Source organism: Hibiscus syriacus, unplaced genomic scaffold (genome assembly GCF_006381635.1).
Source record: "Hibiscus syriacus cultivar Baekdansim isolate YM2019G1 unplaced genomic scaffold, ASM638163v2 tig00111095_pilon, whole genome shotgun sequence".
Taxonomy (NCBI): Eukaryota; Viridiplantae; Streptophyta; class Magnoliopsida; order Malvales; family Malvaceae; genus Hibiscus; species Hibiscus syriacus.
This window is the reverse complement of record NW_024062980.1, coordinates 2,139,654-2,165,850: the sequence shown is the minus strand read 5'-3', so window position 1 is coordinate 2,165,850 and position 26,197 is coordinate 2,139,654. Positions and strand designations below refer to the sequence as shown.

The following is a 26,197-nucleotide window of genomic DNA, read 5'->3' as shown; positions in this document are numbered from 1 at the left end:
CTAAATTAGCTGATAAAAATAATTTAAAATTAGATTAATTTTTTGAATTTAAAATAATGTGTTGAGTATTAAAATTTTAATTTATCCAAAGACTTGTAACTTAAATATCATATAAAAGGAATTTAAAGAGAATAAATTCAAGATTTTCATTGCTAATAAGCAAAATCCCCAAACATGAAATATCATTCAAGTAGAAAATATCTCTTTAATTCATTACATTTTATATGGAGAATGTGTTGGGTATGGGTTTATGGCCACGTAATCACGCCAAAATTTTCTTAAAAGAAGAATATGTTTTCTAGGGCAAACTACATATTTAATCATCCGACTATCACTTTATTTCGTTTTGGTCACTCAAGTATTTATTTTAAAATCTTTAGTAATGTTTAAACACGTATTAAATACTAAAACATCGGACGAAAAAGAAGAACACCGACAACATAACTTGTTCAAAACATTTTCAAACAAAATCTTTTATTGGAAGTAAATAAAAATCAAGAATTATAGAAACTATATTACTGGAACTAAAGCATCTATTGCTTCATTTGCAAGAAAGTTCCAACTTAATCACTAGCAGGTTTTAGTGTTCTTCACAAGTCATTGGTTCTTTCTTTCATCTTCAAATACTGAACTTGTCGACCTGGCTATCATGTCCAGCATTATCATCAACCTTCGGTAACTCGGTCGCTTGCTCAACCGAAATATCCGCTGCGTCGACATTACCACCTATGCCTGCAACTCCAGGTTCTTCCATATCTAAATCTTTGTCTGCTGTTTTATCATCTTCAAAGTCACTTCCATCAGAACTGCTATCGTTTTCCGGGGTTCCAGCGGACTCACCGCCTTCAGCATCTTCGAGTTTCATATCCGCTTCGGCCATTTCTATGTCTTCTACGGGTAGCTGTTGCTCTAGGGGCACCGAATTGCTTGTAGTTTGACCTGTCCTTAATTTTTCTCTGTAATCCTCCATCTCAATTCGATATCGTTCTTTATCTTCGATAGCTTTTTCCTGATAAACCTGAATGTATGATACAAGCATGAGCAAACGCGACATGTTAGAAACACATCACAAAAGAGAAAATACTGTTCTATTGCAGAATCTAATATGGCTCTTACAGATTTTTCGGATTCGGTCAACTTGTTCCATTTTTCACCGATCATTCTGCTGATTTCTCGGTCTTGTCCGGGGTGGAGTGGTTTCAATCTAGCATGTTGCTCGGCAAAAAAGAAGTTATATCCACTCCTGTTCGGTTTTGGATGTGCAGGATCCCTCCGTTTTATCTCAGATTTTCTCCGGCGTCTACGACGTTGCATACCCAATGTAGCATGTGGATTTGCACTCTGGCTCTCAAACACACCATAGTTGTGCTGTGCTTCGGGTGCTGCCTCCTCTAAAGTCTGATAAAGGACGCCTTTTAGCTTCTCCGAGCCAATTGTGATGGTAACAAGATAGCCACTATCGAATTTTCCATCGATGACCCCAATCACCGGAGACCCTGCAATTGTTGATTGCCTGGCTGCTGTAAATCAACTAAAGCACATTATAATAATGAACCAGATCATGACATTCTACAAGTATAGAGATATCATGACAAGAATGAATCTTAAATAATTGTCAAGAGCATATCCGGACCCGAACTATCTTGCTCTGACTCTCCGTTTTTCTTAAAATACCCTCGTCCGACACATATCCGGACTTGTGTATGGGGATATGATCCTCCAAGGTCTAGCCAAATAAATGCAAAAACTTGAAAAAAAAATTGCACATAATTGTGTCAAACATCTATCCGATACTCATACTCAAGGTTGGTAACATAAACTCGAATAAAATATAAACAATATCATTCAACATGAAAGAAATCGTTGAAGGCACCTGTAGGTGAATCGGAAACATTTACTCTTGGTTGCTGGACACCGGCTGCATGAACATCGATGACTGGTCGTACTACCCCTTGAGTAGGAATCTGTGTGACAGATTGATCTGCATAAAAGAATCAATATATGATATTGAGAGGGTACACCGACATTTATTCGAGAAGAGCCGCTTTCTCAATTTGCATACCGGAAGAAACAGGAACCCAACCACGGGCTTTAAAGAAGTACATTTGTTCATAGTGATGAAGCAAAGAAAGATAGTATTTTCGCAGCACAAATGATGCATTTGTAGCAGTTGAAGGGAAGTTGAAAATCGCAGTCACTTCCTTCCATCTTCGCTCTTTTATAATCTGTAAGTTTGGGATTCGACTCATGATTACTGTCCATTGCAGTTTATAAATCATCTCAGATTCCTAATTCAGCAAATGATTTCCAAATATGACTTAAACCATCTTAACTCGGGGCTGGACCAAACATTCATAATGGACTAGATGTGAACATATAGATGAAAAAAATTATAAACCGAAACATGTTCTGATAACAATTATTGAAATCAGCACTGATCTGAAATCCAGACAGTTATCGAGCAAAAACTCAACTTGCATTCCTAGTCCCTTCCTCCTGCTGAGAGTTTTTCAATGAAGATTGCACACCAGTCTGACTCGTCCAAAGAGTCTCATGTACGATGTATGAACAGATATATGCATAGCATACATGGCCATATTAAAGATAGATAGAATTGAATTCATAAACCATTTGAGGATTCCAACAAAACTGCTTGAGAGGGAAAGAAGCTCAGGATAATTACATGTATATCAATTTACCTTTTCGATACCACCACGAGATGTTACCTCCACAAAAAGTTTGTGCAAATCTAACTCCTTTCCTCCTATGATCGGTATCCTATATCAGATTAGAGACGAAAGAAATCATCAAAATTTTGGTTGAGAAGTATGGCTAAGAACATATTGTAAAAAATACGATAATTCTACCAAAAGTACATCAACGACATGAACAGTTCGAGTTGATCATGCCAGCATGAAATCACAACGACAAACATCCAGCTTAAAACTACCAATAAGTATACCCCACTCTGTATGCACTCAAATCTTAAAAATAAGGAACTACAACTAAAATCAATTCCAATTTCCAAATAACACTTTGGAAAACCTGAAAAGAAAACCGAACCCTGGTCTGAAAAGAGAACATTTTCAAGCACAATTTTGTGCAAGATTCATGACAACAGTAGAAATTTGAACTGCAATTCAAAGAATGAACACTTCTTTACACAACCAAATCAAAAAGAATGAAAAGTAGATAGTTTTCAAATGGACATATACGCATAATAAAATTAAAATCATGGCATCATGAGTTCAGGTTCTAGAGGAACAGTCAAAAAAGGATGAATCTAAATCAAATCCTAGATATAGATGTACTTGAACAGATCATATTTATAGCTATATTTATTGCTCAAGTGACTTCTAAGAACTTCCTCAGAAAATAACACAAGAGCATAGCCAGCATCATCAGTTAAGGAGCGTGCCACCTACATTGCCCTGGCTTTTCATTTATCTTAATGTGTCCATACACAGAACTCGTGTCCGACATATATTTGGAAATAAGCACGGGAATATGACACTCCAAATACATAGAAAAACTTGGAAAGAAATTATACTCATATCCAACAAGTACACCCAAGTCTGAGTAAAATCTTGTCACATTTACGTCCAATGTAAATAGAACAGTCTTTTGCTAAAGAGGAAAAAAAAGCTGTGCTACAATTATAAACCACAAATTTAATACTGTAGAACATTTTATGCTTTATAATCCTACAACAGCATAGTAATTTACTCTTGAATGCTGTACATAAAAGGAAACAAATGTATCGGAACTGGATAGTAGCATTAGATGTAAGTATTAGATATGCTTGTAGACAGATACGGACATCTAAATGCTATTTCATACTTTATGCAAACTTAGAAAACTAAAGCATCAAGAAACAGGATTTAACACTTTTTCAGCCATGTTGGGCACTTGTGCTTATCCAAATTACAAACATAACTAGTATAAAGCTTAATCGTGATCAATTCGACAGATTGATACTGTAAAACATTTGTTGGTCTCTAATCTTACTCCATCAACATAGTAACTTATTCATGAATGATGATCATAGAATATATATATATATATACACTGTTGTAGGTAACAGGAAATAAATGTATATGGCGTATGAATGCTATTTCATACTATAAGTAAACTTAGGAAGGAAAACAATCAAGAGACGAGATATAACATTCAGTTGTATCGTGTTTCTCATGACTATAAACATAACGTATATAGCTGTTAATTGTGCTGAATACTCGCTGGTCTCTAAACCTACACCAACATAGTAACTTATCCATACTACACGTAGACTTGGGAAACTGAACCATTGAATGACATATTTAAGGCGTTTTGTTTGCATAACATTCACCATGATTACAGTATCAACAACAACAAGAACCGAAATAGCGAAATAGATGCCTAGTGTTTTGTTGCGGAACTTACATGAACTTGGTTCCCATGGTAGCATGGAGCTTCTCCAACGTAGAGAGGAAAAGTTTCGAACAAGCTACAACATCTTCGTATCTTGCTAGTGGTGGGGGATATGGATTGTAATTCGATGATGGTTCTTTCATAGGCACAACAGTCTGCTTGGCAAAAGAAGTTGATGACATTGCCAATTCTTTGTCAATATACCAACCTTGACCAATCCTTCACAGCTCAACCACCAACAAACCATTAATCGTCTCATAAATTCGAGCCAAACGGTAAAAAAAACTAAGAAAAAACAAAGGGTGAAGAGTGACAGAATAAAAAAAGAATCAATAAATAAAACATAACAACATAACGATGAAATACTCTATTCCCCCCCCCCCCCCAAAAAAAAATATGAGATCATAACCAGCATACGAGAATATGAACAAGCTCAGTTGATACAATAACTCCCCATAACAAGCGATACGAAGTTCAACAACATCATGCTGTATATCATTCTCTCTAACATCCATAAATTAGGATTTGAATGAAACAGTACAGTAAAAGAATCAACAAAAGTTCCAATCTTTTTTCTTATATACAACCACATCAATAAACCAAACAAGACCCAAAATTTTAAATTTTTTTTCTTAGCAGAACCCAAGTTTTCAGGCCTGTCTCCTGTCATTCTAAAGAAACTTTACGAATGGATATATATACCCATTTAACAATATCAACTTGCTTTTGCCTATTTCTTTAATCTGAGAGTGTTTCAGATCAAAAGATGAAAACTTTTTCCAAAACATAAATACTCATAAAACTATAGTCCCCTTCAATGGCATCCATCTCAAAACAAAAAAACTTTAAAGAAGAATTAAGTTAAATAACTCCAAGAGAAGCAAAATCTCACCATTGCTTAAAGAACCTACTAAAGCATTAATCTTGAAATTCCAAGAAATCACAGAACCTACTAATAAAAAAAATGAAAACCACTGTTTCGTTACTCTATTTGATTGTTTTTTTTTTTTTCATTTTCTAATGATGTTTGTTTATGTATTTATATTCTTTATTTTATTAATATTAAGGTATGTAAATAAAATTAATAAAATAGAGCATAAAGAATAGACAAACAAATCCCAGATGAAGAAATGAAACAATAAGCAAAATAAATTGAAAAAAAATAAACTTACCCTAGAAATGAGAGAAAGAATGGGAAAATGAAATGAAATTAAAGAAGAAGCTTAAAAACTATAACCCAAAAATTAGGGTAATTATTAGTATTTATAACTATCGTTTCATTTTTCTAAATTATTATTATATTTTAATTTGGAATAATAAATATATTTTTTATCATTTTTTGGTAATTTTCTTTCTTTTTTTGAATGGTGGTGGTAATCCGAAGACAACAACAAAATTAACCCTATCCTGCATGTTGAAAGACGAAATACGCCCTCACTTTGCCCCGCTTGAGCTATTCTCTAAAGGGTAGTTTTGGTACTTAGCTTAGGGAAAAATTCAAAACTGAATATAAGAATATTAAATAGTTACTGTCATTGATATAAATATTCATAAAATTTTTAATAATATATTTATTTATGATAAGAATAATGAGAATACATGTCGAAAGACGAAATACACCCTCGCTTGAACTATGCTCTAGAGGGTCGTTTTGGTACTTACGTAATGAATAAATTAAAAATGAAATATTAAATATTACCATTATTAATAAAATATTAATATTTTAATAATAATATATTTATAAAAAAATTGAATATTTCACAACTATAGAATGGTTTAAATGATAAAAGAATATTGTTATATCTAAAAGAATCGAATTTAAACAATTACATCTATAAGATATTTAAACATTACCAATAAACTAAAAAATTTATGTTAAGATACTACTTCGTAATCATCCTATACTATTAAAATATTTGTTGAATATTTTGATTATGTGTTCTATCTAGAATTTAAACTCTAGATATTTTGTCCAAGGACAAAATACACCCTCACTTTGCCACCGCTTGAGCCATGCTCTAAAAAGGGTAGATTTGGTACTCACCTTGGGGGAATTCAAAACTGAATATTAAATAATTACTTTCATTGATATAAATATTCATAAATTTTTAATAATATATTTATGGATTATACATTTAATATCTAAACTATTAGCTTTTGTCCAGTTTAATATATAAACTTTTAATTTTTTAAAATCATACTTAATATTTAGTTTTTGTTTCATTATAGTATCCTTTTATTAAAAATTTAATGTGTTTATTCCTTCAAAAAAATGTGTTTATAGTACCTAAATTAAATGTTAGATATGGTTTTGAAAAAATTAAAAGTTTAGATATTAAAACATATCAAAACTAATAGTTTATATACTAAATATATAATTTACCCTAATTTATTTATGATAAGAATAATGATAATACATATCGAAAGAGGAAATACGCACTAACTTTGCCCTACTTGAACTATGCTCTAGTGGGTCGTTTTGGTACTTACATTAGGGACAAATTGAAAATGGAATAGTAAATAGGCTTAATTAGAAAATAAGTGCATAAATTGTATCGATTTTCTTAAATAGATGTTTAAATTATTTTTGATTTAACGATGTGTCTAACATTGTAAACATTATCATTTAAGTGTTTCGACTGTGGTGACTATTAAAAAATTCTTTATGTGACACATGTAATATTTTATACAATTTTAAAATTTTATTTTTATAAATAAAACTTTTCAAAAATACTTTTAAAAAATCATTTAAAAATTAGTTGGGTCCCACCTCACTCTCACCCCACCCGTGTCCTCTTTCTCTCCCCTACTCTCGCTGCTGCATAATTACCTAAAGGACCAAACGGCCAGCAGACTTCAACTGCCCAAATGGCCGGCTCGACTAACACTGTCCAAACGGTCGGTTGATGTCACTGCCCAAACGACCGATTAAAGGGATTTAAGAAATTTTTTAGGATTTGAATATTTAGGACTTTAGGGATTTATATTTAGAAATTTAAGGGAAGGCGACAGTTGATCATTGGTGGGTTCATCGAGTGGAGACGTGATCGGGAGTAGGTCCGCTAGACGACAACGATTACAGCAAAGACCGACGATCGGTGTGAGTATAAAGATTAGAACTAAAATTTTCAAACTTATAAAGTTTTTTAAAAAAAGTTTTAAAAAATGCAAAGTATTTTTTTTTAAGTTTTTTATTTTAAATAAAAAAATTTCAAATTACCGGAACATGATACGTTTCACTTAACAAAATATTTTAACGACTACAGGTCAGACACCTAAAATGGTAACATTCGTAACGTTAGACACTGCATAAATCGGGAAAAAAAAAGTTTAGGCACCACTTTGAAAAAATGTATAATTTAGACACTTATTTTTAATTAAATATGTTAAATATTATCATTGTTAATATAAATATTAATATTTTAAATAATAATATATTTATAAAGACCATCTAATAAATTGATTACATAAACTTTCTTTCATATAAATTTTATTATTTTGAATTTTTTTAAATAATTTCAGTGGTGAAAGAGAATGTTGTTATCTATATTTAAAAAAAAAATTAGAGTTTAAACAATTGTGTATATATGGTGTATGCATATTGTCAATAGGCGAAGAAAAATCTAAAAAAATACTGCACTGTAATCACTCTGAACTATTAAAAAAATTGAATATTTTAATTATATGTTTTATCAAGAATTTAAACTTTAAATGTTTTAAAATTTAAAGTTTAATTTTTTAGATTTTAAAATTAAAATATGCTAATAAAAAACATGGCCCCAAATATCCTAAGTAAAGATTACATAGTCGTCATTCTATGAGTTTAACCTAAGGATATTTGCGTTGATTTAATCCAAAATTAACTTGTAACCCTCAAAATACAATCATAAATGATCTAACAAAGTCAAACTCCTATAGAAATCAAAACAAATGGAATAAACTTACATAGCATGGCCACATGCATAGAACATACGGATATTCGGATCCCACCTCTTTACCAAGTATTTTATCCCTTCGTTTTGTTGGTACCGAATTCTAAAAAAAATATCCAACCGTCTTATTTAGATCAGAGTTTGTATAAAACCTGTAGACAAGTACTATGGACTATAGAACTTTATGACATGTTAGTTGTATCCGACACTCGATTAATTGATCAAAGTTTTTTTCATAACGATATCAACACAATTCACATGATTTTTTTAATCATAACATAGGAACAATTTAACTCAATATACTTCAATTTTCACATAAGGACTTCATCATATACATACTCACAATATCTCAAAATCAAATAATTAGATTAAATTATGTTTAGAGACCCCTAGCATTATTGTCACCTTTTAAAAAAAAAAAAGAAGGTACTTTGTATTATGAAATATTACAAAGTACACTACCTCAAGGACATCATTAAAAAATATCCTTAATCCTAAATGGAGGAAAAAGAGTGTACCTTGAGGTGGTAGGGATCAAATACACAAAAACTCTCACAACAAACAATCCATACCCCAGCCCTACAATAATCCCCAAACCAATTCATAAATAAGCCTACACAGACAATCCACTAAAATGACTTTGGAGCTAAACGAGGACCATACACAGGCAGCATAATTATTGGAATGAACCAACACATCTAATATAACATCAACAGCAACCAGAACATAAACGAAGACAAGCACTGAGAAATGGAGAAACTAACTTGCTGAAATTGACCCAATGAAAAGGGAAGACTTGAAGCTCGAACTACGAAAGAGCTATTCAATCTTTTTAAATAAAACAGAAGGCTTCGATTGCTAGCAGAACTACCAGAGAAAACAGCTCCCAAATTACACAAGCTGCCAAAGTCTCAAACAAGGACAGAAACATAAATCCATATAACTAAAACTTTTGAAGCCTACCCAGTTGACCCAATACATCTCTTGCAATACGCAAAACGATAAAAGCACAAACACACCCAAACCATGGAAACAACAACACAGACTTTGCCTCCTCATTTCAATACCCAACTACAAGAGCAGCAAGCACACATCACCCAGCTCCCCAAACTACGAAATATCGAACATAAATCAGACCGCAGAAACGATAATGCATTACACAAACGTAGGAGCGGACAGTGGACAACATATATCAGCAACACCAAAGAACATATAACAAGCCAAAGCAAACACAAGACAGCTGCAGCAACATCACACTTCAAACGCGACAGATCACCAAAGCACAAGACAGACACCACCCACCAAAGCACAAGACAGACACCACCCACCAAAGCACAGGCCACTGGACACCACAACCAACCAAACAGTAAACGGTGAAATGAAGTAATCCACCAGACAACAACTTAGCAACCAATAATACTTGAGCCACAACAATTCAGACTAACAATTAAATCAACCTACTAATATCCTTACACTAAAATACTATTTAATAATCTATTCCAGCTTCTCTTAAACCACGACAAAAACCTCAAGACCAAAGCCTTAAACCTCCACAACCCCTGACAGTCACGCACCAAACTCAAACAATTCTGGAGACGCTAAATCCTTGAGAACATCACTTTCAAAACCAACATCATTAACGAATCCAAACCTAGAGCCTACTGGAACTTTTTTTTTTTGGAAAATACACACAGAGAACCTCACCATAACGACCCACAATCTGCCATAAACCTTTCCAATGAATAGTGTTTGGTAGATTATCCACAAACAAAGAAGTAATTCTCGATGGAAGACCTGAAACACTCTCCCTTATACTGTATTTTTTCAAACGAACAATAGACTGGTTCACTATGGCTTTTACACAAACAACTTACATGCAGTTTTAACTATCGCAATCTGACTCCCGAAACTAACTAGAAACCCACACAGTATCTCAAAACTTTGAAACTAATTTCATAAGAAAACCAAATCTCAAGCACGAAACATCAATCAATTAGAAACATGAATAAAATCACAACTGGTAGAGAAAGAATCGATCTCACCAAGCTAGAAAAGAACGCCCATCAATCGAGTAGCAAATTTGGGGTTGAAAGCCAACAAACCCTAATCCCCAAAAACACCAAAACTGAGCCAACCAATCCCTTGTTCAAAGAACATAAAAAAGGATTCAACGTCATTGTGTTGGGCATGGGACTCGAACCCGACCCGATCGGTTGGATTTTTTTAAAAAAAAATTCGGGTCCGGGTTGGGTTCGAGTTTAGGGTGAAAAATACCCAACCCGACCCGAAAAAATATATAATTTTACTTTATATATTTAAGAATAATTACAATAATACCCCTCTAATTTTTTAATTAAGTCGTTGTTTTTATTGAATAAAAATAATTTTATTATTATTTCGGGTCGAGTTTTTAAATTATATATCGGGTCGGGTACGGGTCAGGTGAAAACTTGTTTTGATCGGGTCGGGTCGGGTGGACCAAAAACCCGAGCCAACCCGACCCATGCCCATCCTTAATAATTACTAAGGTAAGCCTCAACATTTCTCTTCTTCTCATTTTAGTCCACGAACTTCTAGTTGACGCTTCATTTTATAATTGCATCTCGAATGGAATCATATTTCAATTGAACTAAATTTACCATTTAGACATATTTTTAGTTGCTTGTAATTAATAAATTAATAATGAAATTGTTTTTTGATCGTTAGACTCAGAAACTTCCAATCCAAGTTTCATGGTGATACATCTAGTGTGAAGAAGTGGGTCATTTTGAAATCTTATAGCCGTAAGCTAGATGAACCTTTTTCTTTGAACACAACTAGCAAGTACACAAGATCTAAGGCTCAATTCATGATAGGAAGAAATGTATTGTACTTAAGTATTTGTTATATTTATGTTTCACAACAATGAGCAATGAAAGATAACTGTGAACACATATAAGCCTGAAAGAGGCTTAAGGAAGATGGAGATACAATGAAAACTCAATCCAAAAGATCTTGATGTTATATAATTCAAATAGGGTCTAAAGAAGATAGGAAAAAAGTCTAAAATGGGGGTTGAATCTGGCCAGTCCAAACCCAAAATGAAAATTAAATTTCAAGAAAATTTGGATTTTTTGGCCTAATAGGACAAACCGTTTAATTAATTAGTCCAATAGGGCAAATAGAAGTTTATTTAGGGATCTACAACATTCGTTAGTGATATGAAACTCATCACGTCGAAGTGACGAGTTCTAATACAAATATTTTTTATTCAAATTTTTTACTTTTCTGTGATAAATTTTAATAAAAAATATATTTTATTGGAACTCGTCAACTCAACGTGACGAGTTTGAATAAAAATATTTTTTATTAGAACATGTCACCTCAACGTGACGAGATCCATGAACACTGTAAAAAATTTCATAGATCTCAAAATAAATTTTTTACCTACCTTATTTTCCCAAATAATTTACATGTTTGTCTTATTGGGCAAAAAAAAACTTTTGAAACATCTTAAAAAACCCAAAACTAATCCAAAAAAGATTCAAATGGGGAAAAAGCAGACCGAAAACATTTGGGTTGGACGTGATCTAAAGGAGAGCATGGGTCAAGCTAACACAAGAAGCCCAATATTGATTTGTGTATTTTTCCACGTATTCATTTTGTTTAAGGTATTTGTATTTTGGGTAAACTATATCAGTGACCACTTAATTATAACCTTTTTTATTTTGTGAAATTTTGTTAATCTCGTTACTCAACTATTTAAATACATTCAATTAAACCACTTACCGTTAACATTTAACGGAAGTGCTGACTTGATAGTTAAAACATTTGGTCAATGTTACTTATAAATTCAATCAATTTGGTCCTAATTTTAATAAATTAAAATAAATTTAACCTTCGAATCATATCGTGCCACGTGTCAATTTACATGACACATGTCACCCTATGGTGGAAACAAAATTAAAGGCGCTAAATTGGGAGAGAGTGTAAACGAACCTAGGTATGTTGGGAGTTAAAGAGTCAACTCGCCGCTAGGCCAAGCAAAGTTTTATTTGAAATAGACTACATTTTGTATATATGTTGTATATTAGTCTAAACTAAAATTCTTAATATTTTATACTATGTTTTAACTTAAATTCACATATTAAATTAAATTAACATCTTAACATTAAAAATATTTTTTTTTATTTTTATCTTAAGTACATTTTATTCTTATTTATCTTAAAAAAATATGTTAGTCTTATCTTAACTTAAAAAAATATAATTTATTCTTATCTTATCTTAAATATTTTATATTATATTCTTATAATATTTTAAAATTAAGATAAAAATAAAATATATTTTTAAATTAAAATAAGAATAATATATTAATTTTAAATAAAAATAAAATATACATTTTTTAAGTTAAGATTAGACTAAAATATATATTCTTAAGTTAAAATAAGAATAAAATATATTTAAGATAAAAATAAAATATTTTTTAATGTTAAGATGTTAATTTAATATATGAATTTAAGTTAAGATGTAGTATAAAATATTAAGAATTTAATCTTAGAGTAGTCTATTTCAAACAAAAAAGTTTACTTGGCCTAGTGGTTTAGTGGATGCTTTAGCTATTAAAATTCTCAATTTCAATTCCACACACTCCTAATTTAGCACCTTTAATTTTCTTTCCACCATAGGGTGACACGTGTCACCCTCTTGGTGGAAAATAAATCTATTAAATCAAAATATATTATGTCCTCCAGTTAGGTGGTGGTGATACATGTCATGATGTTTGACACTAGTGATATGTGGCATTATCTGATTTGAAAGCTAAATTTATTTTTAGTTTATTAAAATTAGGACTAAATTGATTGAATATATAAGTAATAATGATCAAATATGTAATTATACCAAATGTTTTAACAACCACGTAAACACTTTTGTTAAATGTTAACGACAAGTGGCTTAATTGAATGCCTTTAAATAGTTAAGTGACCCGATTGACAAAATTTCAAAAATTATTGTCAAAATAAAAAGGGGTTATAGTTAGGTGGTCACTGGTATAGTTTTCCCTTGTATATTTTGTACTTTATCATATCTTGGGTATGTTTAAAATATGAGTAAACTATAAATTTCATCATTAAATTTTACTTTTTCTCCTTTTTTTGATACTACTATATGCTATAATCCAAGCCCAATAACTTGGTCAGACCACGTTTCTGAATTATAGTTGTTAACTTATTCTCTAAAAGGTACTTGAGGAGTTCATGATCCGTCTTTATGATAAAATGACCTCCCTCCAAGTGGTGTCTCCATTTGGACACTGCCAGTAGGATATCTAAATATTCCCTTTCGTAAATTGATAGTTTTGCATATGTAGGGCTTAAAGCTTTACTAAGGAATGCAATAAGTATGTCATTTTGGGACAAAACAACCTCGATGCCAGTTGAACTTGTATTCTTTTCTGAGTAAAAAATCTTAGAGAAATTTGGTAGAGCCAACATATGGGCAGTGCACATAGCCTTCTTCAATTTTTCAAATGCTTCCAGTGCAGTAGGAGATCACACAAAATTGTCTTTCTTCAACATCTGAGTTAAGGGTTTGTTCACTACACCATAATTTTTGATAAATCTCTTATAATATCATCTAAGACCCAAAAAACCTCTGAGATGCTTCAAGTTCTTAGGTATAGGCCAGTTTCTCATTGCTTCTAGGGTCAGTTGAAACCCCATGAGATGGTATGATGTGTCCCAAGTACTTCACTTGAAACTGTCCAAAAAAACACTTGGACTTATTGGCAAACAATTTATTATAACACCCCCAACCTGTATCCGACCCGGATCCGAATCCGAGGTGTCACATTGACTTTTCAAAATGTTTTTCTTAACAGATTGGTAAAATTTACAATTTAAGAAAATGGTTACTTTGCATTAATTAAAATCAGTTGGTTTTACAAAACATATCAAAGCATCTTCAACTCAAATTTATTAGTACATGCTAACTACATTTAATATAACAACATATATATGTTACAAATACATTTCTGATCTGAACTGTGGAAAGGAGAATATGACTTGTCTTGCTCCTTTTAACTTCTCTTCTTGCTTCCCGAAACCTACGTGTGAAACACTCACACGCTAAGTCTATGACTTAGTGAGGCATAAAACATATAATAGAAACTCTAACTCCATAATCATGCATGAAGAATTACTACTATCATATTATACACAAGCATATATTTGTTCATATATCAAATCCACACATGCACATATATAACTATCTTTATTCCTATCATTATCATATTATTATTATGAATTCCTTTTATCGTATAATCCTGTACTTATCATTTATCCACATCATATAACACATATATGATTTCACAAAGGAACACATATATTATCATATCAAGTTTATTTATATTATCTCTTTGTTAGCTCATGTACACATGTGATAACTTAAGGTATGTGAGTATTTTGAGGTTGTACACAATTATGTTGTCACTACAACTCGTATAAGGGTCCACTGAGTGGCATATGAAATATGTCCCGAAAGACCTATGAATGTGTCCCGAAGGACCTATCCATATATCCCGAAGGACATAGGTAACATGTCCATATATCCCGAAGGACATAGGTAATCCTGTCCATATGTCCCGAAAGACATAGGTAACCCTCAACTCTTGGCATGCCAACTATACCTCTAGCCCTCATGACACATAACATGTGCATTATTATTATTTATATCATTTCACATATTCACACGTACATGTCACTTTTCATATGATTTCATATTCATATGTCACTTAGCTTATAACACTTCTCATGTGTTCATATAACATGTATGTCATTGTCATCTCTTGTTCACATATGTTTTCCATATATCACATATATCATGTAACAAATATATCTCTTATATCCTTTCTCATATGTTCACAAGGTCATATACTCATATCACATAATAATATATCTTGACTATATCTTATGTTCATTTCCCTACTTAAATCATATAACACCTATACCCTTCTCATAGGATTTTATAGTTCTTCATTCGACAATTCCTATATCATAATTTCCTTTAATTATACACAACTTTCCTATAAGGCTTATCCTATAATTTTGTATTATCATTTATGTTCATATCCCCTAATTTATATACTAGTTTCCCCTAAATTTAACTCTTATAATTTGTCTTGTTATCATATCTTCATCTAAACATATATCTACCTGTTTATAATCACTTAGCTCATATTCTTTTTGTTGATATCATATAAATCATTTACTATTTAATATGATTCGTGATCTTATACCTTATTTTACATGCTCATATAACCTTTTCATACAGTTTCATAGTTTAGTATCATATAACTTAACTTATATAATATTATCATATGTTCACATATATCATGGACACTTAACATGTATCATATAAACATGTATTCTCATTACTAATATTCATATATTTAACATATAAACATATGCATGTATTCATGTCCACAAAGAAATCATATCAATACGACAATTGCATTCATGGACCCATATAATCTAATAGTAGAAATAGACTCATCGCAAGTCTTATTCCCATAAAACATCTCATACATAATAATAACTAGCACTCACCTGGCCTCACTAGTCAATATCGATCACTTATAACTCTTTCCTGATTGATCCTATCTCGTTGACCCTTCTAGTACTTGCTTCCGATTGATATCTACACAATCATACATTCATATACATATCAACAATCTTAACATCATTATTTGATTCTAATAATCTTCAACCAAAAGAAAGGCTTTATAAAATTTCTCACCTGAGTAGTATCAATACCCTCCTCAATGGTATCAATACTTCCCTAACTGTGGTATCGATACCCACTTTGCATTCGAAGTTCCCATTGCCAAAAATGGTACCAATACTGTCCTTCTAGGTATCAATACCCCATGAATGCCTTTATAAAATTCAGAATTATGGTATTGATACCCATTCAGATGGTATCGATACCCCTATACCTAATATCACTCTTTTACTCTTGAAGTATCGATATTGAATGAAGCAATACCGATACCCCATTCCCAAAATACATTTCTTAAACCCGAAAATTCATCAAGACTTATCTAAACTTCTTACTTTAAACTCCTCTTATCATTTTAAACTCAAACATACTTCCACAAACCATCTTATACCACTTTAAAACTTCTAAGCATTCAATATCTCTTTAGAATACTTGAAACTAAAAACCTTGCCAATTATTCAACTTTGTAATTCATCCCATTTAACCTCTTTAATCTCTTATTCTAACTGAAGACAAGCCAAATATGACTTCTAAATTCATTAACAAGCTTTATTTCAACAATTCACTTAAAAACATTTTTCTTCAATCACCCGTAATTTGAAATTCTTTTAGTGTTAAGCTACCCTAAGTTCCCTTAGGCTTTCTTAACATCCCAAGAATAAAACTAACTCAAAACTCACAAGAATTAACCAACTGAAAACATTCTCACCTTTGAAAATGAGCTCATGGTGGAGAGGAAGAAGAAGAAGCTCTCATCTCCAGACTTTTCTTTTTTCCTCTCCCATTACCATGTATATATATACCCCTTTAAAGAGAAAATAAAAATCTTCTCTTAGAAAAGACCATAATACCCTTATTACTTCCAAACTTTACTATTAAATCCAACATAAAAATTCTCTAACTAAGTCTCTGAACTTTTCAATTTTTTCAAAATTAGACATCAAAGTTTCAAAACTTAAATTTTAGTCACTAGCCCTTATTTTGGGATGTTACATTTATTGTCTTGAAGTATCTACAAGACTGCTTGTAATTATTGGACATGATCTGTCATGGTCTTACTATACGCCAAAATGTCATTAAAAAACCAAGACAAATTTCGTGAGATATGGGTTAAATAGGGTATTCATGAAAGAATGAAAGGTATCTGGAGCATTTGTAAGGCTGAAATGCATTACCCTAAATTTGTAGTGACTGTGATAAGTATGAAATGTCGTTTTATGAATATCTTATGTCATGATTCGTATTTGCCAATACCTCGATCATATGTCTGTTTTGGAAAAATAAACAATCCCATGTAACTCATCGAGGAGATCCTCAACCACCGTAATAGGAAACTTGTCCTTCATAGTTTGGTTGTTTAATTGTCTGCAATCAACACAAAAATGCCAAGATCCGTCTTTCTTCTTCACTAGCAAGCAGAGGGAAGCAAATGAGTTATTACTCGGCTGAATAATTGCGTAAGAGGGTATTCTAGCAATCTACTTTTTAACTTCAGCTTTTTGGATGAGGGTGAATCTGTATGGGTGTAGGTTTATTGTTGCAGATCATGGTTTAAAGGTAATAGAGTGGTTATGGGTTCTGCTGGGTGACATGCCCTATGATTCTTCAAAAATAGTTTGAAATTGCAGCAACAAGGGTTGTAATTCTTATGGAATTTTAGGTTTAGACTCATGTGTAGTTAGCATGAAGATGTGGCCATCACATTTGGGTTAATAGCTATCAATTTGTTGAAAATAATAGCCTGCAGTATTTTAGCATCATCATGCCCTTCAATAACAATCTGCAGAATGGGGTGTGTGGATTATCATCTCCCTGAATAATGTATTCTTCCACAAGTCCCTCTGGTGTTACTCCTGTAGGCATCGAATCCCCTTCCTCTATCATGTTTAACTAACATTTTTACATTGACAGCCCGGGGAGAACTTATCCCCACACTTAAAGCATAAATTATTCTACCTTCTATACTCCAATATATTGTCTTTAGGTTGTGTAGTAGGGTTGGTCTTTGCAGGTATTGGTGTAGTGGTTGTTTTTGTCGTAAACATTTGGGTTGGGTAGGGTGGGTTTCTAAAATTAATCTTCCGTCGTTTATTTTCAAACTCTACTGAGAGCTCATATAGCTTAGCTTGTCTGCTAGCTTCTGCCACACTTCTTGGATCCAATGTTTTAACTTGATACTTGATATCTTCCTTCAGCCTACTAATAAACATTGATATAAAGAACTCTTCTCCCGAATATAGATTTTGCAGTAGCATATAAGGTTTTAACTCCTAAAGCTGGTATTGATAATCATCCACAGACTCCCTCTGAAGTAACTTACTAAACTCTTCAGTAATATTTGGAAAGGATCAATAATTGAATCAGTGACAAAGATCCGCCTCAAACTCATGCCAATGAACGCGATGTTTTTACATTATATAGCCATCAAACCATGTTTTTACTCATCCTATTAAGTACATTGTTGTTACTTCCACCCGTTGATTGTCTGGAACGCCACACAAGTAAAAAGTACTTGTGATATTTTTGTATCCACCCCTTTGGGTTCACCCCGTCGAAGAAAGGTAACTCTATTTTAGGTTTATGCCACATATTCCCTGAACTAAGGAAAGATCCTCTTTGCCCTCTTATTTCTTCATCCATTCCAGTTAAGTTTTGTTTTAAACCACTATTTTCACCCATATTCATAACTGATTTAAAGTTGGGTTGTGTTACCTGAAATTTATCTTTCTTGGATTTAAGAATCCTTGGTTCGTCCATCTTATAAGATAAACGCGATTCATCATTGACCACTGTCACGTTGACATGTTTCTTTCCACCTGTTTTAGGATCAATAGAAGTCTGCACCTGGTCACCCTCCGAATTTGATTTCTCTTGCTCTCCACTTCTACCTGTTAAAATCTTCGAATTTTTTTCCACGTAGCTCTTATTAGTGGACATCCTTTTTTCGAGGCTAGTGATGTGATTGTCTTGTGTTTCCACCATCTGGGAGGGTTTGTCTCATCATTTATCTGGACGACTAGACTTGCTAAGTTCTCAATCTTCTTCTGAATAGCAGACATATCAGTGGATTTAGCATACCCCATATTCAATTTGCCAGGAATTATAGCTCTTGATACCAATTTGTTATGGATTAGATTGAGAGAAGAGAATAGACAAGAGGATATAGATTTTAGAAGAAGAAAAAATTCATCTTCTCATTCATGAAAAACGTATTCTGCAGTATAAGGTTTTATTTAATCACAATGTACTAGATTCCCTATCCAATTAACTGTCTTTTCTAATCTCCTTAACAAGAAGTACTAGTGACATCATTCAGATTGGGCTTCATTTTAACATACCCATCTTTCTCCAATCCACGTATATCCCTAACTTTCTTATTTTCTCGTGTATGTCATATGCCCCTTTTTGATCGATTCCTCCCCCAATTTCCCAAAATTGATTCCTACAATCCCTAATGCTTCCTCTATTTCCCCAATTTACATTTCCTTATGACCTTTTTCTTTTCCTCCAACCGTAATATTTTGCTCATTGAACTTTAAAAGTTTTCAATTTTTTCATTGAACTTAATACATTGTGAGTTTTTTTTACTGACCTTTACTTTTTTTTTTCCTATTTCGACCACTCTGCTGTTAAATAGTTAACGACATTAAATATGGTAACGTTTTAAAAAACAAAATTTTCACTTAAACAACGTCATTTTGCATCTATATAACGATCCATTTTAACGTCGTTAACTATTTAACAGTTAAGTGACAAAAAAAACCTAATATATTAAGTTTAGTGAAAATATTGAAAAAATTTAAAGTACAATAAAAAAATAAGAGAAAGTAAAATTCAAATACCAAATTTATAATTTACCCTTAAAAATATATTATCAATAGATTAAAAAAATTTGAACAAATATTTTTTATAAGGCTTAAATGCATATTTCCCCTTTAATTATATATTTTTTACCAAGTTACCCTAAAGTATTTTTGGGATGATTTGTCCCCTCAACTATAAATTGTTAATAAAATTTATTCACATCACTTTTAATTTTATTTTCTTTATCTAAATAAATAAAATTAAGTAATAAAATAAAAATATAGAACATACCAAAAATACCCCTCTTCATCTCCAGCATAACACCACCCTAACTCCCCTGTAAATTTTGCTGATAATGATGGAGCCTTCATAATCATCGTACTTGTTTTTTTTAACAATACAAAGATCTGATCCTCTTCTTTCATTTTACAGAAAGAGGAGCCTTTACATACAATAGGGGTAGTAGACCTAGTCAACAATAAAACAAGTATTTACAGAGAGAATAATCAATGCTTCATTGATTCATTAATGGTGGAGATTTTTGTTTTTCATCTTTAGCTTCATCTGGTGATGAGTTTCTTGACAAATTGATTGACTTCTCATGGGATGGGTCACTTACAGACCTTGGCAGAATGGAAGACTCTGAAGAATCTGTGGCAGAACAATGAAAAAAAAAGAATAAAATTCATTTACAATTTGGAAAAAAAAGTCATCTTTAAGCTATGATGTTTAAATGAAATACCTTGACAGCCATTAAAAGATCTCTTGCTTGGATTCCATCTTGTTGCTGCAACAGAGAATCGTCTCTCCTCTTAGATACAGCAGGCGCAGGGGGAACAGCCGCCACGGCGGAGGAAGCCGATCGGCTCTTTTCCAAATGCTTACAAACCACCCTAAGTCCTGCAGGAATGTTCACCTGCTTGGGGTTCTTCCCAACCTCCGCCTCCGCTTGTCCTTTTTCTGTCGTGGTTTCCTTCCCTGAAATCGGTTTCTCAGCAGCCGTAGACGGTGGAGTAGCGGGTTTCAAAAAGCCCAAGCTCAACTGCCCTGAAAACTTCAGCCTCTCGTCGTACCTTCTTGAAACCCGAACATAAAGCGGCTTAACTTTCTTCAAGTGTTTTTGCATAACGTCTTTGGAGAATTTCTTTTCGACAGAAAGAGTCTCGTCGGAGCTCTGTTGAGCTTTGATTTTTTAAACCTTAACAAGAAAACTCGAAACTTGGTGGCTGATTTCAACAATGAGACTGGAAATTGAGGAGATTTCGATTCCAAGGAAGAGTTTGTCTCAATGGGGACTAGCCTTCCTCTGAAGAACAGATCATCAGAAGGAGATAAAGTCAGGTTCGGATAAGAAGGGTCGCCGCTCGAGCCAGAAGAGAGCTTGAAATTGCACTCTCGGTCACCATCGGAGCAACCATCGTCAGGTTTTCCATCAATGCCATCATTTTGATCTTCACTTCCTTCACCTTCAACATCACCACCTTCTTCCTCGACGTCTTCGTTTTCCTCTGTTTCATCCTCATCGGGAACCGCAAGCTCCAGGTCAAAGAAAAGCCCATCGTCATCTTCTTCATCCCATTTCCCAAATTTAATACTTCTTTTAATGAGAAAATTTACAGGGTAGTTGGGGTTGGAAAGGAGGGCGATGTTGATGGTGGAGATGAATAGGGGTATTTTTGGTATGTTATATATTTTATTTTATTCATTATATTTTATTTATTTAAATAAAGAAAATAAAATTAAAAGGTGCATTAACAATTTAAGACAAACGGTATAATTAAGGGGATAAAAAATTTCGAAAAACACTTTAAGAGAAAAGGGGATATGTACTTAAGCCTACTTTATAATCACCAATCACTACTAAAATACAGTCCTTTAAATTTTAATTGTAAACAATTTTAGCAAAACTGCAGCAGAATGAAAATTAAATAAAAGGGAATAAGAAAAATGTAATTAAATTTTAGTACAATAACAAATTAAAGCAAAACTTTAGTTAAAATACATTTTATGATATAAGATTTACATATCAAGTAAGCAAAATTGTATTCTGCTCCGACTTATATTTCTTGAAGTATCCGTGGCTGTTACCATGACTACACATATCGGTCCAAATACATGAAGAAAAAAAAACCTTGGTAAAAGATTTAACATACTCGTGCTCAACTTATTTAGGTATTTAGCACTAACACTCGAATAACATCCGAACCCGAATCTGTAACAAGTAAAATTTTCGAACTATTGCAGAAAGTTACCATCGAAACCTTCAAAGTTTCGGATTATGTTGCTCATCTGATTTAAATGCTTCCCAACAATCCTCCAAGGACTTCCATCTGATTTCTTTTCTTTGACATAACCTGAAATCAACCAAGTTCTTCAAGGATCGGATTTCGTTTTTTATGTCTACGAGCTAGCATCGAAATATAAACAGAACTTGTGCAGTTGAATGAACTTAAACATCTAAATAGTTGAGGAACTTGTGAAGTTGTGTAGGAGAAGGATACAAAATTTGATCATGCAAGAGTGAAATGATACCTTAGAGGATTGAGGGGGCAAAGATGCACGTCGCAGAAACTTCCGGGGTTCATTCAATTGTCGAATCTCTCGAAGTTGACTAGCAATGTTTTCCAATATTTGCAACTGAAAGTGTTCCCGTCCCTTGTGCCCCGCTGGGAAGTTCAGTTTTTCTCTTCCTTGCTGTACAATCTTTAGCCTTTCTCTAAGCCAACCAACTTCATTGTCGATTTTCAACCTCTCGTAATCGAAAGCGGACATCGAACTTCTGCGTGAAATAGGAGGTACAGATTTAACTCTTGAAGGACCACATAGTGGTAATCTTTCAGGTCGATCTAGACTGCTGCTTCTCCTGTAAGCCTCAATTTCTAACCCACCAACGGTTCGATTATTGCATGTTCGAGGCAAGTCAGATTCATCATTAATGACATTAACATTGACAGGATGATAATCGGTACCGGATTCTGTTCCATGCAAATCTTCTCCATGCTTCTCCATTTTTTCATCCTTGTATGGGAAAATTATCTTAGTCTCAATTGCTTTTGGTGTCAAACATGGATGTGGACTGGTTTCTCTGCTTTGCTCCTCTTCGACTACAGTGTTAATAGCTTTCTCATGCCAATCAGATCTCGAAGGAGTGATTGACAGATCAGATTGAACGTAGCTTTCTTGATGCTCCGGATTCTTGTTCTCAGATGCCATTCCTTTCACCTCAAATTCTTGATTAATCTCGTAAATATTTCTGGATGGATTTGCATGATTTTCTTCGATAGTATAATTTAAAGAAGCAGGATCCTCATTGTGTTCTGAAACTGGTAATTCTTTCCCAAAATCGAGAGCATTATTCGGTGACCCAACAGATCCGACCCCATACTCCAAAAAATCAATGTTAGGCATTGTCTTTTCCTTCTCCCCAACAGATTCAGCAATCTGCTTTGACATTACCTGTTGCTTCATATTCGAAGTCTCTTGTTCATATATGGCTTCCATATCATACATATCCATATCCGATATCTCGTTTTCGCAGATCATTTTCTTGTAAGCTTCAACTTCTTTCTCCAAGAAATGCTTTTCTCTCTCTCTCCTTAATAAGATCTCTTTAAGAATGTTCATTTCTTCAGCATCATATGCGAATTTTTCCTCAATCATCCTCTGGTACTGCCTAGCTTCCATTTCAATTGTCGCCTTCTCCTCCTGCAGCCGCAGTATCATTGCCATAGCCTCATCAGCAGCAGTAGCAGCAGCAATTCTCTCTTTCTCAAGATCAAGGTACAAAGCAGAACGAGCTTCATGCTCTTCATCTAAAGCTTGTTCTAAGACTCTAACCGCATTTTTGTCACCGCCATCAAAATGCCGATCAGGCGTCAAGCATTCAAACCCAACCAACGTGAAATTTTCCTTGATTTTATTCTTGGTACAAGTATCATCATCCACTTCAAAGCCCTGTGAACCTTGCTTTGGCAATTCAATCTCTTTTGAAGTTTCCCAGCCATCTAAAATTAGAAAACCATTCACATTTGATGTGGTATTAGCATATGAAATGAAAAAGAAAACTAGTTCAAAGCACATGCATTCATTATGTACATCCCCTTTGACATTCAAAGCATTGTCAATAATTTGGATAACTTATTCCGAAAAGAAAAATTAACAATTGTAAAGTAGGACTCAATAGAATCAAAAACAATGTATAGATTTTTTGTTCATTCTCGTTAAAAGAAAAAGTCATTCAAACTATTCAGTACGGATCGGAAATGCTTAATAAAATAGATGGCATTTCAGAGATGGCATGTGGCCTATTGCCTGCATCTTCTCTTCTCTTCCCAGTTAAACGGAAGATTTAGGTTCAAATGAAGGAACATGAAGCTCCATCCATTAATGCTGCTAATATGCCATCGTTCTTCCAGGGTTCAACACTCCCATATCCTTTTTGTGGTGATGTCGCAATGGAACAAAAAGAAAAAAGGATAACCTTTTGAGAACTTCGTTTTATATTTCATGGACATCGAGTGTCTGATTATCAAGTTAGAATTCTAATAGTTCTTGATCATGGATATGAACAGCAACTTTATATGCAACTGTAACTTTAACACTTGCTGCATACACAAATGGTTTTGCCACTTACACACGCATGAACCCTGAAATAAAAGAAAAACTACATACAAACTTAATTTGTCAGTGAATGTTGCTCCGAACTACCCGTATCCAAGAGGGAGGCATAGCTATGGACGCCCGAGAAAATATAGAGAAAAAACGAGTGAATAATCACCCCAGGTCTGTGTAACATAGTTGTTAGTAAATCAGTTACCATATATATATATTAAACAAGTGAATTCTACAATGATCCCCCACTTATTTGCAATCCTCAGCCAATTATTAGCACACTCATCATCCAAGCTATCTTTCAAATGCAATTCCAACATAATCAAAATTCTAATAGCATAGAGGGAAATCAATTTGCTATTGCAAGCATGTTTCCCTCGAGTTTAAAACAGCTATATATCGATCATAACATCACATTACAGCCACTATTTAAATCCGATTCACTAGTAAAACCGAACATTTAGAAGAAAAAGACCCTCACCTTCAGAATCATCAGGGGTAGTTATGGAAGCACTCAAACCGGTTGGTGTAGAATCAATGGCAGCCAAAGGATGATTCGAAAATGTCAAAACCTTTCCTCCATAGCCATTTGCAACTCTCTTACGCCGCCTAAGGCCAACTTTAGGCCTCTGATTCCCAAATCTTCTTTTATTTGCTCCAACGGAGTTCTTCTTCGTATTACATGAACTAAACGATGCCTCCGCTCCCGTTTCATCATTCTCATTTCGCCATTTTTCAGAATTTGAATGGCAATCACCATCTTCATCATCATCAACATAGAATTCGTTCCAGATTGAATCGAAAGGAAGTTTTTCCTTAACAGAAGATCGAACAGAGGAGATTTTAAGATGTGGGTTATTAACCAACATGGATTGATAACATTTTTTCTTGTGTGGGTACCCAAACGATCCATTACACGGACAAGGCAAGGATTTCCCAAAAAAACCCAGAAATTTCGAAGCTAAATAAGCAAGAGTCGATCCACACAGCAAGAAGTAAGCTATGGAGAGATCGAGAAAAGCACCCACTAAAGCAGCAAACGTCCATGAATTTATCACATTGCATGCCATTAGAACAAAACAAAAACTACGATCTGGGTAACTTTCCCCGAGTTGGTTTTAGTTGACTCGGTTATTTGGGGACTGATACAGCTTACGAGAGAGGGTTAGTTGACTCAAGTAGGTGAAGGTCCAAGTAAGAAGTGAAGAGGGTTTTTTTTCCTTGGTGAAGTTTCTATTTTTTGATGCGATTTGATTGATACTTTCGACCGTTCACGGTTTTCAAAGCTTCGGTTACGTTTCCAAGATGGATCTAAACGGCGACGTTTGGAGGGTTCAGTAGATGACAAATTGAGAATGACAATTAGAGAGAGAGAGAGAGAGAGAGAGAGAGAGAGAGGAAGTATATTTGAACTATGTAATTGGATTTCAACACTATTTGAATTTAGAGTAAACTACATATTTAGTCACTCAATTATTATTTTCATTCTATTTAAGTCATCCAACTATTATTTTATTCAAAATTATAGTTAAAAAATTAAGGCTTAAAGGCTACTTTTATCTATTTAGTAGACTCAACTTATCATTTTTCACCCCTATGATATTTTCACATTAATTTAGTCTTCGAAGTTGTTAAATTGTATCAATGTTTAAAATATTTATTATTGTTTAGTATTTTAAGTTAGG

General features: G+C 33.3%; 2 protein-coding genes and 1 pseudogene across 7 annotated transcripts; all 3 read right to left on the bottom strand.

Moving 5' to 3' along the window:
- Positions 1-524: 524 nt before the first annotated feature.
- Positions 525-5,625, bottom strand: LOC120152816 (high mobility group B protein 15-like). 6 transcript variants are annotated; one of them, XM_039164939.1, is made up of 7 exons: positions 5,585-5,625; positions 4,423-4,636; positions 2,700-2,778; positions 2,063-2,225; positions 1,874-1,981; positions 1,117-1,520; positions 525-1,018 (listed from the first exon to the last, which is right to left on the bottom strand). In XM_039164939.1, exons 2-7 carry the CDS (start codon positions 4,590-4,592, stop codon positions 620-622), a joined length of 1,323 nt encoding a protein of 440 aa, XP_039020870.1. In that variant the 5' UTR covers positions 4,593-4,636; positions 5,585-5,625; the 3' UTR covers positions 525-619. The 6 variants fall into 6 exon arrangements, with proteins under 6 accessions (XP_039020870.1, XP_039020872.1, XP_039020871.1 ...); XM_039164941.1 differs by having other exon boundaries at positions 4,423-4,629; positions 5,583-5,614; XM_039164940.1 differs by lacking the exon at positions 5,585-5,625 and adding an exon at positions 5,303-5,391 and having other exon boundaries at positions 4,423-4,629.
- Positions 5,626-20,387: 14,762 nt separating this feature from the next.
- LOC120152773 lies at positions 20,388-22,156 on the bottom strand (annotated as a pseudogene).
- On the bottom strand, positions 21,911-25,756 carry LOC120152632. Its single transcript, XM_039164820.1, has 3 exons — positions 24,994-25,756; positions 22,434-23,905; positions 21,911-22,255 (listed from the first exon to the last, which is right to left on the bottom strand). The coding sequence occupies exons 1-3, from the start codon at positions 25,580-25,582 to the stop codon at positions 22,196-22,198; spliced, it is 2,121 nt and encodes a 706-aa protein (XP_039020751.1). The 5' UTR covers positions 25,583-25,756; the 3' UTR covers positions 21,911-22,195.
- Between the last annotated feature and the right edge of the window lie 441 nt (positions 25,757-26,197).

Excerpts from the sequence above, each read along its gene's own strand:
- LOC120152816 (XM_039164939.1), bottom strand. The coding sequence starts at position 4,592 with ATGTCATCAACTTCTTTTGCCAAGCAGACTGTTGTGCCTATGAAAGAA. Across the intron at positions 1,521-1,873 it reads TGTTTCCGATTCACCTACAG|CAGCCAGGCAATCAACAATT; the intron begins GTGCCTTCAACG and ends GTTGATTTACAG. Across the intron at positions 1,019-1,116 it reads TGACCGAATCCGAAAAATCT|GTTTATCAGGAAAAAGCTAT; the intron begins GTAAGAGCCATA and ends TCATACATTCAG.
- LOC120152632 (XM_039164820.1), bottom strand. The coding sequence starts at position 25,582 with ATGGCATGCAATGTGATAAATTCATGGACGTTTGCTGCTTTAGTGGGT. Across the intron at positions 23,906-24,993 it reads TACCCCTGATGATTCTGAAG|ATGGCTGGGAAACTTCAAAA; the intron begins GTGAGGGTCTTT and ends TTCTAATTTTAG. Across the intron at positions 22,256-22,433 it reads TGCCCCCTCAATCCTCTAAG|GTTATGTCAAAGAAAAGAAA; the intron begins GTATCATTTCAC and ends GGTTGATTTCAG.